Source organism: Marmota marmota, unplaced genomic scaffold (assembly GCF_001458135.2).
Source record: "Marmota marmota marmota unplaced genomic scaffold, marMar, whole genome shotgun sequence".
Lineage (NCBI taxonomy): Eukaryota > Metazoa > Chordata > Mammalia > Rodentia > Sciuridae > Marmota > Marmota marmota.
Window position 1 is genome coordinate 18,024,934 of NW_026000196.1, and position 16,294 is coordinate 18,041,227.

The 16,294-nt window shown below is 38.3% G+C and overlaps 1 protein-coding gene across 2 annotated transcripts in view; it reads left to right on the forward strand.

Annotated features, from left to right (window-relative positions):
- The window catches only part of Lrrk1 (leucine rich repeat kinase 1), a 161,970-nt gene that overhangs the window by 66,020 nt on the left and 79,656 nt on the right, over positions 1-16,294 (forward strand). For both annotated transcript variants that reach the window (XM_015493131.2, XM_048790365.1), the window contains 3 exons: positions 7,622-7,793; positions 11,973-12,152; positions 12,588-12,736. In XM_015493131.2, coding sequence (XP_015348617.1) covers positions 7,622-7,793; positions 11,973-12,152; positions 12,588-12,736 — 501 coding nt within the window. The remainder of the gene's footprint in view (positions 1-7,621; positions 7,794-11,972; positions 12,153-12,587; positions 12,737-16,294) is intronic.

Below are 16,294 nucleotides of genomic sequence, written 5' to 3' on the forward strand. Positions count from 1 at the left end.
AAATGAAGATACCAGTAGAATGAAATGGAAATTTTAGAACTTAAAAATATTATGGCTGAAGTTTAAAAAAAATGGATGGTCTCAATTCTAGAACAGAGAAGATAAAGGAAAGAAATAGTAAACTTTGAAGGTAGAACAATGGAAATTACCCAAATAGAAAAAAAAACAGAAAGGGAAAGAGAAAAATAGGCTGTAAATAAATGAGTAGACCAAATAGCTAATATTCATGTCATCAAAGTCCAAGAAGGAGAGTATAAAGGAGGCAGGACTGAAAGAGTACTGAAAACTTCCGAAAAATGGCCAAAAGAAGGTAAATTTTATTTATTTTTTATTTTTTGGTAAATTTTAAAAACAAATATAAGAGGCTGAATGAATCCCAAACAGAACAAATCTAATGAAATCCATTCCTAAGATATCATAGTCAAATTTAAGAAAACAAAGCAAGCAAAAATCAAGAAGCAGCCAGAGAGATATATTGACCGAAGGAAAAAAACATTTCAGATGACAGTGAATTCTTGATCAGAGACCAAAAGACAAGAAGAAAGTGGCACATTTTTCAAGTGCTGAAAGGAAAAAAAAAAAAAAGGTCAACTCAGAATGGCATATATCAGAGAACATAGCCTTCAGGAATGAAGGGAGAATACGGACATTCTGGAATAATGGAAAACTAAGAGGATTAATTTCCAGACACTCTACCCTAAATGAATGTCTAAAGGAAATTTTCTAGACCCAGAGACAATGACAAAAAGAGGAAGCTTAGAATACCCAGAGAGAAAAAGGAATATGGAAACAGCAAAAATATAGTTAAATGAAATAAATTTTCAGTTTGAAAATTGAAGCAGAAACCATAACACTACCTAACATAGTTCTTAATATATAGAAAGAAAATGTTTAAGATGAGAATTATTTTATAAATGAAGAAGGGTCAAGTGATACAAAGAGGTAAGGTTTTTATACTCCATTCAAACTGGTAAAATGTTGAAAACAGTAGATTTTGATAAGTTATCCATCTATGATATAATATGTATCTATGTATTGTATGTATAATATAATATGTAATGTGTACAAATACTAAAAAACTATGCAGGGAGATAATGCTCAAAACACTATAAATTAATCTAAATGAAATTCAAAAATTTTTAAGGGACTCACAGGAAGACAGGAAATGAAAACAGAAAAATGAAGCAGAGAGCAAACAGAAAACAAACAATCAAGCAAAATAACATGGTACACTTAAACCTTAACATATAAATATTATATTAAACACAAATGGTCAAAATACATGAACTTAAAGACAGACTTTACCAGAATTGATTTAAAAAAGCATAAGCAATTGTATACTGTCTGTAAAGAAAAAAAAACCTCATTTAAAATACAATGATATATGTAGGTTGAAAGAAGATGGATGGGAAAAGATATACTATAAAAACATTAATCAAAAGAAAGTAAGAGGGGCTATAGTATAGTGATACCAGAAAAGTAGGTATCAGAGCAAGAAAAATTACCATGGACACATAGGGTTATAATGATAAAGGACTTGATCCACCAAGAAAACATAGCAGTCTTAAATGCATATGCACCAAATGACAGAGCTACCAAAATTATGAAACAAAAGCTGATATAACTGAAAGGAGAACTAAATAAGTTCACAATTGTAGTTAGGGGCTAGAAGTTTTGACATTCTCTCTGAACAATTCATAGAACAATTAAACGGGAAATCATCCAGAATACAGAACAACACTATCAACCAACAGAATCTAACTGACATTTATAAAACATTCCATTCAATAGCAGTAGATACACATTCTTTTCAAATGTCCACATATCATATATCAAGATAAACCAATAACCTTGGCTATGAAACAAACCTCAACAAATTTAAAATAATTGAAATCATACAGAATGTGTTCTCCAACTTCAGTGGAATCAAAATAGAAATCAATAACAAAAAGACAATGGGACGATCTCCAAGGACTGGAAACTAACCACATACTTTAAAAGAATCTATGGGTCAAAGAGAAAGTTTCAAAGGAAATTTAAAACAAAATAACTGAATGAAAATGAAAATACAAGAGAAAAGAGACAATCACCAATAATAAAGAAGGAAACAGGAAATATGACTACAGATCCTGGAGGCTTTGGAAGGATAATAGAGGAACACTGTGAACAACTCTATGTACATAAATTTGGCAACTTAGATAAAATGGACAAATCTTTCAAAAGTAGACACTACCACAACTTAATTAATATGAAACACATAATTTGAAGAATTCTTTAACCATTAAGAAAATTCAATTTGTAATTTTAAACCTTCTAAAAAATAAATCTATAGCTCAGAAGATTTCACTGTAGAATCCTCCATATAGTCTCTTCCAGAAAATAGGAGGGAACACATTCCAAAATTTCTATGAAGCCAATATTACCAGAATCCCCAAACTAGACAAAGACAGTATAAATGACCCTCCCTCCAAAACAATAAAAAGAAAAAGAGCAATCTCTAGTCTCCATCATGAATATAGATGCAAAAACTCAGCAGTAAATGAAAAGAATTATACACACCATGACCAAAGAGGGTTATTCCAGGGATATAAGACTGATTCTATATTTAATAATCAGCATAATCCTCCATATTAATAGACCAAAGAAGAATATTTGCTTTACTACATCAATTTATGTAGAAAAGCCAATTGAAAAATTCAATACCCATTCATGACTTTAAAATTCTCAGAAAATTAGAAATAAAGGGGAACTTCCTTCATCTAAAATCTACAAAATACCTACAACTAATACCATACCTGATGGTGGTCTTAGTCTGTGTTCTATTACTATTAACAAAATACCCACAATTGGGTAATTTATAAGGAAGAGAGGTTTTGATCTCATGGTTCTGGAGTCTCGCAAGATTCTCTTGCTGCATCATAACATGACAGAAAAGCAAAGAACAGGCAGATGCATGTGGAGGAGATTGAAACACAAGAGGCAAGTTCACCCAATAACAACTTGGTCTTCTCAGAACATACACACTCCCTTGATAAAGGCATCAATCCCTCTCAGTGACCTAATCACCTCTTAAAGGCTCGACCTCCCAACACCACCACAATGATAAGCAAGATTCTATAGGAGTTTTGGAGGGGATAAACCATATTTGAACCATAGCAATGGTGAAGGACCTCTTTCCCCCTAAGATCAGGAACAAGGCAAGGATGTCCACTCTCAATACAGTACCCCAAGTTCCATTCAAGAATAGTTATAATTATATTCAATAAGAAACTATGCAGTGTAATACTGGAAGTCCTAGCCAGTACAATAAGGCAAGGAAATGAAATACATCTGACAGGGAAAAAACTGAAACTGTCCTCTATTTGCAGAGGATGACCTATATAGAAAATGTGTGAATGAAGCAATCCATAGAAGAAAAAGTTGATAAATCAGATGATTCAAAATTAGAAACTTTTGCTGTGAAAAATTCTCTTTTATGAGGATAAAAAGACAAACTGTAGACAGGGAGAAAATATTTGCTAACTATACACCTGACAAAGTTCTCATATCTAGAAAATATAAAGAATTTTAAAAACTTTAACACTGAAAAGCAAAAAAAAAAAAAATCCAGTTAGGAAATGAATGAATTCGTGAAGAAATGTTTGTTTTAACAGGGTATATAGGGAGCAAATAAGCACATGAAAAGCTGTTCAATATCCTTAACCATTAGGGAAATGCAAATTAAGACCATGATGAGAAATCACTGTGAACCCATTGTAATGACTAAATAGTGAAAAAAAAAAAATCTTGTGGGAATACAAAGAAACTATCTCTCATACATTGCTGGTGAGAATGTCAAGTGATGAAGACACTCTGGAAGTGGTTTAGTAGTACATTAAAAAACTAGAAGCACACTTACATTATGAGCCAGCAATTGAACTGAACATTTATTCTGGAGAAGTGAAACTTAAGTACCCATAAAAATGAGTGCACGGTTGTTTGTGCCAGCTTTATTTGTAATAGTCACAAACTAGATGTAATCAAAAACTCTCAGTTGACAAGGGGTTAAACATATCAGAGTCCTACTAAGCAATATAAAGATACTTATGGAAATGTACAACAACTCAGTAGGTCTCTGGGCATTATGCAGAGTGGAAGGTAAGCCAGCCTCCCAAGGTCATGTTCCATATGATTCCACTTTTAATTCCACAGAATGACAGAGATGGAAGAGAGATTAGTGGTTGCCTGGAGCTCAGGGTGTGGAGACTCAAAAGGGGTAGCAGGAGGGAGATTCCCGTGGTAAAAGAAAGTTTCATGTCTGGATTGCGGTGGTGACACAAGTCTACACGTGTGACATAGTGTCAGAGTTATATACACAGGTCTTACTAAAATGGTCTTACCAGTTTTGATGATGGTAAGATGTTACCACTGGGGAAAACCAAATGAAAGCTAATCAGAATCCTCATTTACTATTTTTTGCAACATCCCATGAATTTCTAGTTATTTAACAGTGAAAAGAAAAAAATAAAAACAAGTGAAATATAATTCCACTTTCATAGATTTTAAAAACTCACAAAAACGAATGCTTGGTGTGGGAAGTCAGGATGGTGGTTCCTCCTGTTAGGGCAGTGACAGGAAACAGACATAGAGGTCCTTCTGGGCTCAGGGCACTATTCTGCTCCTTGGTTTGGGACCAGTCACACAGGTGCGATCAAGTGGGAGTTCATGAAACTGAGCACTTCTAATTTTTTTCACTCTTCTAGGTTATGTAATAAACTGATAAAAAGTTATAATGAGTTAGATAAAAAGAACATTTGGTTTTGCACAGACTACCTGTGAGTGTATATGGATAAACATGCCCTGGAAGGCTTGTGAGAGAGCTTTCCTTTGCAGAGGGGCGTTAGTTGATGGAGCTATAGAAAGTCATCTATTTTTTATTTTTTACTAAATTAAATTAAATACATACTCCAGAGCCTCTGGGCTGTCTCCAGCCAGAGAATCAGCTCCAGCTCCTCCCATCTTCTGGATCCCTCTTGACCTTGGGCTGGCTTAGTGAGATCTCCTACCAACTCTTGAGGATGGAGCTTTTAAGCCTATAACTCACTGGAGTCTAAACGGCTGTTAGTTGTATTAGTCGTTTAATCAATCACTGTGGTTTTTCTCCATAATGCAAGTGCTTTCCTGGAATGGCAGGGCTAATGGGCCCCACCCTGGGCAGAGCAGCAGGCAGTAGGTTTTTCTTTTCTGGTCATATTAAATACACAACTCTCTACTGTCCTCCAAATCATTCCATCCCTGAAAATGTCCCTTGTCCCACTTGACATCGCTCATTGCAACCCATTCATTCCACTAACTGAAACTGAACTGTCCTCCAAATCCCTCTTTTTCTTGGATGGAATGAAGGGAACATGGGCTTTGGAGCTGCACAGACAGCAAGTCAACTTGAGGTAGGGGTGGGGGGATCTGATCATAAAACCTGACCATGGACAAGTTTTCATTTCATCTACAAGATGAAAATACAGGTAACAACATTGTGTGACTGGTATGTGGATCAGAGTGATCATATGAAGTACTCTGTGCTGCATCTGGAATGTGGTCAGAGCTTGACAAATATCAATTCCCTTCCCTGGCTTCCATTTTCCCATTTCTGCCCATCTCACCCTAACGTGAACTCCAGACCCCTGGCTTTCTTTTTTTTCTTTTTTTCTGCAGTGCTGGAGATCAAACTGAGTCTCCCGCCTGCAAGGCACGTGCTCTACCACTGAGCTACATCCCCTACCCCAAGACACTTATTTTCTAAACTGTTCAGCAAATAACATGTGCTCGTTGGTGGTTCTTTTATGCACATTCCTGCCTTGAACTTAACTTTAAATTCTTGGAAGCCAAAAGTCACCCCTGCCATCCTCTCTGCTCAGAAGTGCCTCTTACTCACAGTAGGTCCTCCATAATTGTTCTGATGCCGCTGGTTGTCTCATTCCACCTTGGGTTCCCTACATGCCTCCTTGACGATGCTAATGGTCAAGTCCACAAGAAGCAGCCACATTCCAGGAGGACATAAAGGTTCAGTAGTGCAGTCACACACTGCACATACGTATCCAGCCTGCACCTGAGCAGCCTTTCTGCCCACCCAGGGAGCCTGTGAAAAGTCAGGGCCATGTTTACATTAGTCCATGACAGCCACTTCTGGGCTCTGTGAACTTGAGCGAGGTATGAAACCTCTGGGGACCTCTATTCCCTGTCCATGTATTAACATTCTTCCTGCCTCAATACAGTTTTTACCTTTCAAAATGGCTGGGATGAAGTAGGAACTTAGGCTCGTGTCCAGTTTCCAGCCTATCCCTTTTTCCTCTGGACTACCAACCAAGAATCCCACTGTGTGGAGGACTGGGGTTGTAGCTCAGTGGTAGAGCACTCACCTAGCCTGTGCGAGGCCCTGGGTTCTATCCTCAGCACCACATAAAAATAAATAAATAAAATAAAGGCATTGTGTCCAACTACACCTAAAAAAAATAAATATTTTTTTAAAAAAAGAATCCCACTGTGTATTCCTAAATGATCTTTGTCCTTTGGTTCATATCTGTGGCTTGCCCTCACCTGTCTCATTTCTTTTATGAATACCTTGCAAAATGGTCCTTCACAGAGCTTGTCTTTTTGTAAGGTACAATCAGCCTGAATCAGTTGGCAGTTGAGCCCTGGGTCTGTGATGAGAGGGGACACTCTTATGCTCCCTGTGCTTATGAAGCAGATGGTTGACAGCAGTGCTGTCCAGTAGAAATAGAATGTGAACCACATATGCATTAACAAATTTCCTAAGCCACAATGAGGAAATAAAGGGAAACAGAAGAAATGGTAATAACATTATTTCATTTAACCTGAAAAGAGGCAGTCTCTAATTTTCAAAGACTGACAATGAGTTTTGGAGTTTGCAATAGTGTGAAGATCATTTGTATTCTGTGAAAGTTGTACTTGAATTTTGAATTTTTCTCTTTGCTCAGGCTAGTGATATGCGGTTCCATCCTCTCATGATTTGGGCAGCAGTGGTGAGCTACAGCTCTCAGTTAGCTGCAGGGTCAGGCGGAGAAACAGCTGGCTCGGGACAGTGTGTTGCATTGCTAACCTAGGGTGCTTGGTAGGTTAAATGGGTTCAGTGCATTTTCAGTTTACAATAAGTTTATTGGGAACATAAGCTCATCATAAGTCTATGAACATCTATGCGTAGATAAAAAAATCATTCTTTCAGGGCTGGGGCTGTAGCTCAGTGGTAGAGTGCTTGCCTTGCAGGTGCGAGGCCCTGGGTTCAATCCTCAGCACCACAAAAAAATAAATAAACAATAAAGATATTGTGTCCATCTACAACTAAAAAAAATTAATCATTATTTCAGTATGTAATCAACATAGAATTATTAATGAGCTGGTTTACCCTTTTGCACTAGGTTTTTGAAGTCCCAGGTGAACTTCCACTGTCCTCCTCTCACTTCCGACAGCCATATTTCCAGCCTGCACGGCTGCTCATGGTAGGCATTGTCATCCTGGCAAAGAGGCCCCAGTCTTGCCCACAGGCTTGGTGAAACACTTCAAGCTGATTCACTTGGCAATCCCAAACACAGCTGGTCTCACTGAAACACTATTATGTTTTGACCAGGGTCAACTTCTGAGCATCTCAGCAGCCCATGGGGATCTGGAGATGGTACGGTATCTACTCTCCGAGAAACAGGTGGAGCTGCCAACGGAACCCACCGATGACAACCCAGCTGTGGTGGCGGCACATTTTGGGCACACTGAAGTTGTACATGAATTGCTTGAGTCCTTAGCAGGTAAATCACAGCACGTGAGCTCCTTACCACCTCTCAGGGGACCCTCTTACATTTCAACCAGGAATTCTCATCTCTTCATGCTTTCACCAATAAGGAGATGAGTAAATCTGGGGCATCCGACTGACACTCTAACTGAAACTGCCTGGTAACCACAGCACCAATCCCGTGTCTCACTCCCATTGACTCATGGGGAAATAATAAAGACTATAGATAATAAAGCTTGGGTTTTTTAAATAGAGCAGCCTTAGGATTACAGAAAAATTGATAGTACAAGTTTCCATATTTCCTCCTACACAGTTTCCCCATTTTATATTAGTCTCCTACATTTTGCAATTAATAATCTAACATCAAGGGCTAGGGTTGTGAGTCAGCAGTAGAGCATTCGTCTATAGCACATGTGAGGCCCTGGGTTCGATACCCAGCAACATATAAAAATAAATAAATAAAATAAAGGTATTGTGTCCAACTGCAACTAAAAAATAAATATTAAAAAGTAATAATAATAATCTAACATCAAAACATTATTATTTGTTCCCAAATTGTAGGATCTCTATTCACCTCACTGATTGTTTCTTTTGCTGAGAAGAAGCTTTTTAGTTTGAATCCATCCCATTTATTAATTCTTGATATTAATGTTAGATAGAGTACTAGTCTCTAGGATATATAAAGAACTCAAAAATCTTAACACCAAGAAGACAAATAATCCAATCAATAAATGGGCCAAGGAACTTAATAGACAATTCTCGGAAGATGATATACAATCAATCAATAAATATGTGAAAAAATGTTCAACATCTCTAGCAATTAGAGAAATGCAAGTCAAAACTAAGATTTCATCTCACTCCAGTCAGAATGGCAGCTATTAAGAATACAAACAACAATAAGTGTTGGTGAGGATGTGGAGGAAAAGGCACATTCATACATTGCTGGTGGGACTGCAAATTACTGCAACCATTCTGGAAAGCAGTATTGCAATTCCTTGTAAAACTGGGAATGGATCCACCATTTGACCCAGCTATTCCTCTCCTCAGTCTATACACAAAGGTCTTAAAAACAGCATACTACAGGGATACAGCCACATCAATGTTTATAGCAGCACAATTCACAATAACTAAACTGTGGAATCAACCTAGATGCCCTTCAGTAAATGAATGGATAAAGAAAATATGGTACATACATACAATGGAATATTATTCAGCTTTAAAAGAGAATGAAATCATGGCATTTGCAGGTAAATGGATGGAGTTGGAGAATATAATGCTAAGTGAAGTTAGCCAATCCCCCCAAAAAAAACAAATGTTTTCTCAGATTTAAGGATGCTAATTTATAATGTGGTGGGGGGGAGGATGGGAGGATTAGATGAACTCTAGATAGGGCAAAGGTGGGGGAGAGAGAAGCAGGGGACATGGGGGTAGGAAAGTTGGTAGAATGAGATGGACATCATTACCCTAAGTAAATGTATGAAGACACAAATGGTGTGACTCTACTTTGTGTACAACCAGATATGAAAAATTGTACTCTATATGTGTAATATGAGTTATAATGCATTCTGCTATCATATATAACAAATTAAAATTTTAAAAAATAAAAAAAATTATTATTAAAGTCTATAGCTAACACTAGGGTTTATTCATAGGCTATGAGTTTTTACAAATATGTAATGACATCTCTCCATCATTACTTTATCATATAGAATAGTTTCACAGCCCCAAATATCCTGTTCTTCATTTGTTTCTTTCTCCCCCTTCCCCCCAACCCTTGAAAACCACTGGTTTATTTTATTTTTTAATTTTTATTTTTTGGTACCAGGGATTGAACCCAGGGAGCCACATCCCCAGCCTTTTTTTATATATTTTATTGAGACAGAGTCTCATTAAGTTGCTTAGGACCTCACTAAGTTATTGAGGCTGGCTTTGAACTTGCACTCCTCCTGCCTAAGCCTCCCAAACTACTGGGATTATGGGCATCTACCACTCATCTTTTTACTGTCCCCATAGGTTTGCCTTTTCTAGAGTGTCATGTGATTGGAATCATCAGTAGACAGCCTTTTCAGATCGGTTTCTTTGACCTAGTAATATGCACCTACGTTTCCTCCGTCTTTTCATAACTTCATAGCTCCTTCAGTGACTGAATAATATTCCATTGTATGGATGTACCATGCTGTTTTGCATTTGTGATTCTCCCTCTGGTAAACTCAGGGTGTCCTGGTCTCCTATAATTTCTATGGTGACATTGGCTCAGTAATTATGGACAAGTTTGGGCTGGCATCACTACCGCTATAGGTTAAAACAGGAGCCTTGGCACCCTATAGGAGCCAAAAGATGGCTCTCTCTTAAGGAATTCCCAGGATGGACCCTGTTCTAGCCCCAAAGAATCTATACCAACTGACTCCACCACTTAATCTTACAGCTCATATTTATTGAATATTTGCCAAGTACTGAGCACCCTTTGAAATTCAGAGCCATGGAGATTTTCTTTTTAAGTTATTCTAGTCCTTTAATAGCTCCTGGCCAAGCAGAGGATATTGAGATAGAAAGGAAGAAGGCTCTGTGTGCTTTGTGGGAATTCCCAAGCTAGAGGAAGAAGGCAGCCATGGTCAGGAGCTAAGTAGGACCCAAGATAAGAGGTAGCTAGAGGCAAAGGAGTTTGAGGGGTGGGGTGAAGAGAGTGTCCTTTGAAGCATATCATGATGTAGTTTCTGGTTGCTAGCCATCAGGGAGGAGGAAGGGTAGAGACCAAAATGGGGTGTTCTCTGAGTGTGGAATTTAGGACTCAGAGAATACAAGTAGGGGGTTTATGTGGTTAATAGAACACTCTGTTTTTTTACAAAGCAGAATTGAAGTCTCGACTCTGCCCTTTTACCAACTCCAGGACCTTCAACAAATTCCCAACCTCTCTGAGCTTTGGTTTCCTCACCTTAAAATGGTAGTTTTGAAATATAGCACCTGCCACCTGAGATTGACACACCTACATCTCAAAAGGTGTTAGCATCACACTTACTGTATTTGTCTTACTTAGATATCCCTTCAGTAAATAGATTAAGGAGCACTTGTTTTCTGATAATATGCCTTGAATCATTTATTCTTGTTAGCAACAGAAGAAGGGACATTCAGTTAGCACCACCAACAGCCCAAACACTATGCCAGATGCCTTATGGGATGAATTCCAATTCCTGCCATCCTCCTCTCCATTTGCTGGTCAATGTCCTATCATGGAGGGGAAGGTTGCCCTCTCCATGCCTGGGGACACTTTGATCTTTAAGAACCTTACACTTCTGAAAGAGAAAATGTCATGATGCTGCTGGGGAGTTTCAGAAGATGAGGTCATTTCTCCATGGCAACTTGGTCCAGAAGATACTGTGCTATTTTGAACATGAAGATGTTGTCATTCTTCAGCCCACACTGTCCCTGTTCTTCAATGTGCTACAGTTATTTCATCCTGGAATTAAGTAGGCGGTTCTTTCAGGGAGTAATTCTAAATCATTTAGCCTGCAGAATTAGACCTAACTTCTTTTGTCAAAGCTTTTTTAAGAAAATTATTACTCATTGCAGAAAATTTGAAAGAGCAGAGCATTGTTAGTACTCTAATAATGTGATAACGTAACATAGTGAATTAGATTTACCGATTCAGGCACTCTGTGTACGTTATGCTATATAATTCTCATATTAAGCTTTAGACAATGAGTGTTATTATACCCATTTTACTTCTGGGTGAACTGAGGCAGAGAGGTTAAGGAATTTGTTCAAAATGACATGCCTAAAATAGTTTAACCCTAAACTGCCTGTCTCCAGAGCTTGATTCCTGTTTGTTATGCTACTGTAGGAGCAAAGTCAAGACGGGGATGAGGTCAAGGGTCCAGGTAAAGTTCAGAATCCTACTACCCAGAGAGAATATCACAATGCTGGAGAAGTTTATTCTATTCTTAATTTCCAAATATACTGTGTCATTGTGAATCCTGCTTTTCTTCACTTGGCATTATTTGACCAGCAGGTGGAAGTATAATGAATGATGTGGGGAAACGTCATATACAACTCAGATGGACAATTCTAGAAAACACTGTCCACCCAACAGAAGCAACTTTCAACTAGAAACAGAACAGCTCAATTATATTAGCGGTCAAGTGTGAGCAACCAGTACCCTCCAGTGCCATTTTCCCTCCGTCCTGTCATCTCTCACCAGGTCCCTGCAGCCACCAGCGGCTGCTGAACTGGATGCTAGCCCTGGCTTGCCAGCGGGGGCACCTGGGGGTGGTGAAGCTCCTGGTGCTGACCCACGGGGCCGACCCAGAGAGCTACGCGGTGAGGAAGAATGAGTTCCCTGTCATCGTCCGCTTGCCCCTCTACGCAGCCATCAAGTCAGGTGGGTCCCGCCCTGAAAACTGTCCCTTTTCCAGATGTGGGACTATGGCTTCACCCCCATCCCTGACTCTGACGGCACCTCTGTGGAGACAACTCCCTGTTCTGTTTCTTTTTCAAACTGTCTGCACCCTCCCTCCCTCCCTCCTCCTACCTTCACTCTCCCTGGTCAGGGAATTTCAGTGATGGGGACCAACTGTGCCAAATGTCACCCTTGTATGAGGGTGACATTGTATGACTTGTATGACTCTCCAAAGGGCAGAGTCTCACAGAAATCCTCTCAGTGCCAGGAACTCAGTGCATCTGGGGACGTCATAGAGAAGCTCACCCAGGATAAGAGCTGCTCAGCTCCCACCCCGCGCTGTGGAATTGGCCATCTTGGACAACAGTGGCGCGGTCCACGCGGGAATGCCCTTTGCCTTCTGCTTTGTCCCCTTAGGGAATGAAGACATTGCCATATTCCTGCTTAGACACGGGGCTTTCTTCTGTTCCTACATCCTACTGGACAGCCCTGACCCCAGCAAACATCTCCTCAGGAAGTATTTCATCGAAACCAGTGACTTGCCCAGCAGTCGTCCAGGAAAATCTGTGAGTACTCACTGCCTGTGCAGGGGGATCCCAAATCAGGGTTTCACGTACTGCTTTCTCAAGGCCTTCTTTGGGCATTTTCCCAAAATTGGTTAAATGGGCCATAATTTTTTACTGGTTTTTAAATTTCCTTTATTAAATTCTGAAATTAAGTTACATGTGTTGTAACAAGTGAAACCAGAGGAGAGAAGTCATAAAAATTACAGTCCTTCCCTCTTTGAAGTAAATGATTTAGCAACCTGGTTAGGATCTCGTCACATTTTTCCCTATGCAAAGCTATAAAAGCAGTTATAAACCTTTCTAGGGCTTCGTTAGTTTTCTGTGTTAAAACAAAAATGACATTGCATTATGTATCTTCAACTTGACTCCTTAAAACTTACTACTCTTTCACAGACTCATTCTGGATCAGTCAAGGTGGCTGCAAACCTGTTCTTTTAAACACGTGCCTTAGATTTGTAGAGTCAGTGTAGCTTAGTGGCCTCAGCCCTTCATTTGTGGGTTCACATTTGGAGTATTCCTGGTTTGGGCCTTGCAGTATGTAGCCTGATTTACTAGGGTATATTTGCTTATGATCAGAGTTATAAAAATGGACTGCTTTGGAATCACCGCCTCAAACACATGGTGGTCAGCCACACTTTGACCAGCAACATCTGGGACTCTCTATCCCCATTCCTTGGCCAGCATTTGATATCCCAGAGCCTTTTCCTTCCTATCAACCTGATAGGTAAAATGATATCTATTAAGTGTTTCAATTATTAATACCCATTGAATATTTTTTCAAATGTCCATACGCTCTTTGTGATTTTGTGGGCTGCCCATTAAAGTTTGTTGATTATTTTTCCAAATATCTTTATCTCTTTCATTCCACTTTGGAAAGTCTTTCATATATTAGGGATTCTAAGCCTTTGTAGATCCTATATGTTGCCAATATGTTTCCCAGACTATTAGTTTTCTTTTGTCTGTTATCTTTTTGATAACAAAGATTTAAGAATATATGATGAAATATGTTTCTATTCTTTATGGCATCCAGATTGGATAGAAAGGGTATATCCCTGCCACTTTTATATAAACACTTTCCTAAAGAATTTATGATACTTTTATTCACTCATGTTTTTCACATTTTTAAATTTTTTATTCTAATTTGTTGTGTATGACAGCAGAATGCATTACAATTCATATTACACATATAGAACACAATTTTTCATATCTCTGGTTGTGTACAAAGTATATTCACACCAATTCGTGTCTTCATACATGTACTTAGGGTAATGTTGTCCATCTCATTCCACAATCTTTTTTTACCACCATGCCTCCTCCCCTCCCCTCCCACCCCTCTGCCCTATCTAGTTCATCTATTCCTCCCATGCTCTCCCTCCCTACCCCACTATGAATCAGCCTCCTTATATCAGATAAAACATTCAACATTTGGTTTTTTGGGATTGGCTAACTTCACTTAGCATTATATTCTCCAACTCCATCCATTTACCTGCAAATGCCATGATTTTGTTCTCTTTTATTGCTGAGTAATAATTCCATTGTGTATATATACCACATTTTCTTTATCCATTCGTCTACTGAAGGGCATCTAAGTTGGTTCCAAGTTTAGCTATTGTGAATTGTGCTGGTATAAACATTGATGTGGCTGTGTCCCTGTAGTATGATGTTTTTAAGTTCTTTGTGTATAGACTGAGGAGAGGGATAGCTGGTTCCATTCCCAGTTTTCCAAGGAATATCCATACTGCTTTTCATATTGGCTGCACCAGTTTGCAGCCTCACCAGCAGTGTATGAGTGTGCCTTTTCCCCCACATTCTCGCCAACACTTATTGTTGTTTGTATTCTTAACAGCTGCCATTCTGACCAGGATGAGATGAAATCTTAGAGTAATTTGACTTACATTTCTCTAATTGCTAGAGATGTTGAACATTTTTTTCATATATTTGTTGATTGATTGTATATTATCTTCTGAGAAGTGTCTGTTCAGTTCCTTGGCCCATTTATTTATTGGGTTATTGGGTTTTCGGTGTTTAGCTTTTTGAGTTCTTTATATACCCTAGAGATTAGTGCTCTGTCTGATGTATGAATGATAAAAATTTTCTCCCAAGCTGTAGGCTCTCTATTCACCCCACTAATTGTTTCTTTTGCTGAGAAGAAGCTTTTTAGTTTGAATCCATCTCATTTATTGACTCTTGATTTTAATTCTTGGGCTACAGGAGTCTTATTGAGGAAGTTAGGGCCTAATGCAACATGATGGAAATTTGGGCCTACTTTTTCTTCTGTTAGATGCAGGGTCTCTGGTTTAATTCCCAGGTCCTTGATCCACTTTAAGTTGAGTTTTGTGCAGGGTGAGAGATAGGGCTTTATTCTCATTTTGTTACATATTGATTTCCAGTTTTGCCAGCACCATTTGTTGAAGAGGCTATCTTTTCTCCACTATATGTTTTTGGTGCCTTTGTCTAATATAAAATAATTATGTGGGTTAGTCTCTGTGTCCTCTATTCTGTACCAGTCTTTTTTGGTGCCAATACCATGCCATTTTGTTACTATTGCTCTGTAGTATAGTTTAAGGTCTGGTATAGTGATGCTACCTGCTTCACTCTTCTTGCTAAGGATTTCTTTAGCTATTCTGGTTTTCTTATTTTTCCAGATGGATTACATGACTGCTTTTTCTATTTCTATGAGGAATGTCTTTTGATTAGAATTGCATTAAATCTGAATAGTGCTTTTGGTGGTATGGTCGCTTTCACAATATTAATTCTGCCTATCCAAGAACAAAGGAGATCTTTCCATCTTCTAAGGTCTTTTTAAATTTCTTTCTTTAGCATTCTATAGTTTTCATTGTAGAGGTCTTTCATCTCTTTGTTAGGTTGATTCCCAAGTATTTTTTTTGAGGCTATTGTAATCCTCATTTCCATTTCTGAGGATTTATCACTGATATACAGAAATGTCTTTGATATATGGGTGTTGATATATCCTGCTACTTTGCTGAATTCATTTACTAGTTCTAGAAGTTTTCTGGTGGAACTTTTAGAGTCTTCTAGGTATAGAATATATTGTCGGCAAATAGTGCCAATTTGAGTTCTTGTTTTCCTATGTGTATCCTTTTAATTTCTTTCGTCTGTCTAGTTGCTCTGGCCAATGTTTCAAGAACTATTTTAAATAGAAGTGGTGAAACAGGGCATCCCTGTCTTGTTCTGATATTTAGAGGGAATGCTTTCAATTTCTCTCTATTTAGAATGATGTTGGCCTGGGGCTTAGCATAGATAGCTTTTACAATGTTGAGATATGTTCCTGTTGTCTATAGTTTTTCTAGTGTTTTGAACATGTATGGGTGCTGTGTTTTGTCAAATGATTTTTCTGCATCTCTTGAGATGATCAAATGATTCTTATCTTTAAGTCTATTGATGTGATGAATTATATTTATTGCTTTCTGTTTTGAACCACCCTTGAATCCCTGGGATGAATCCCATTTGATCATGATGCACTATTTTTTTGATATGTTTTTGTATTTTATTTGCCAGAATTTTATTGAGAATTTTTACATGTATGTTCATTAAGGA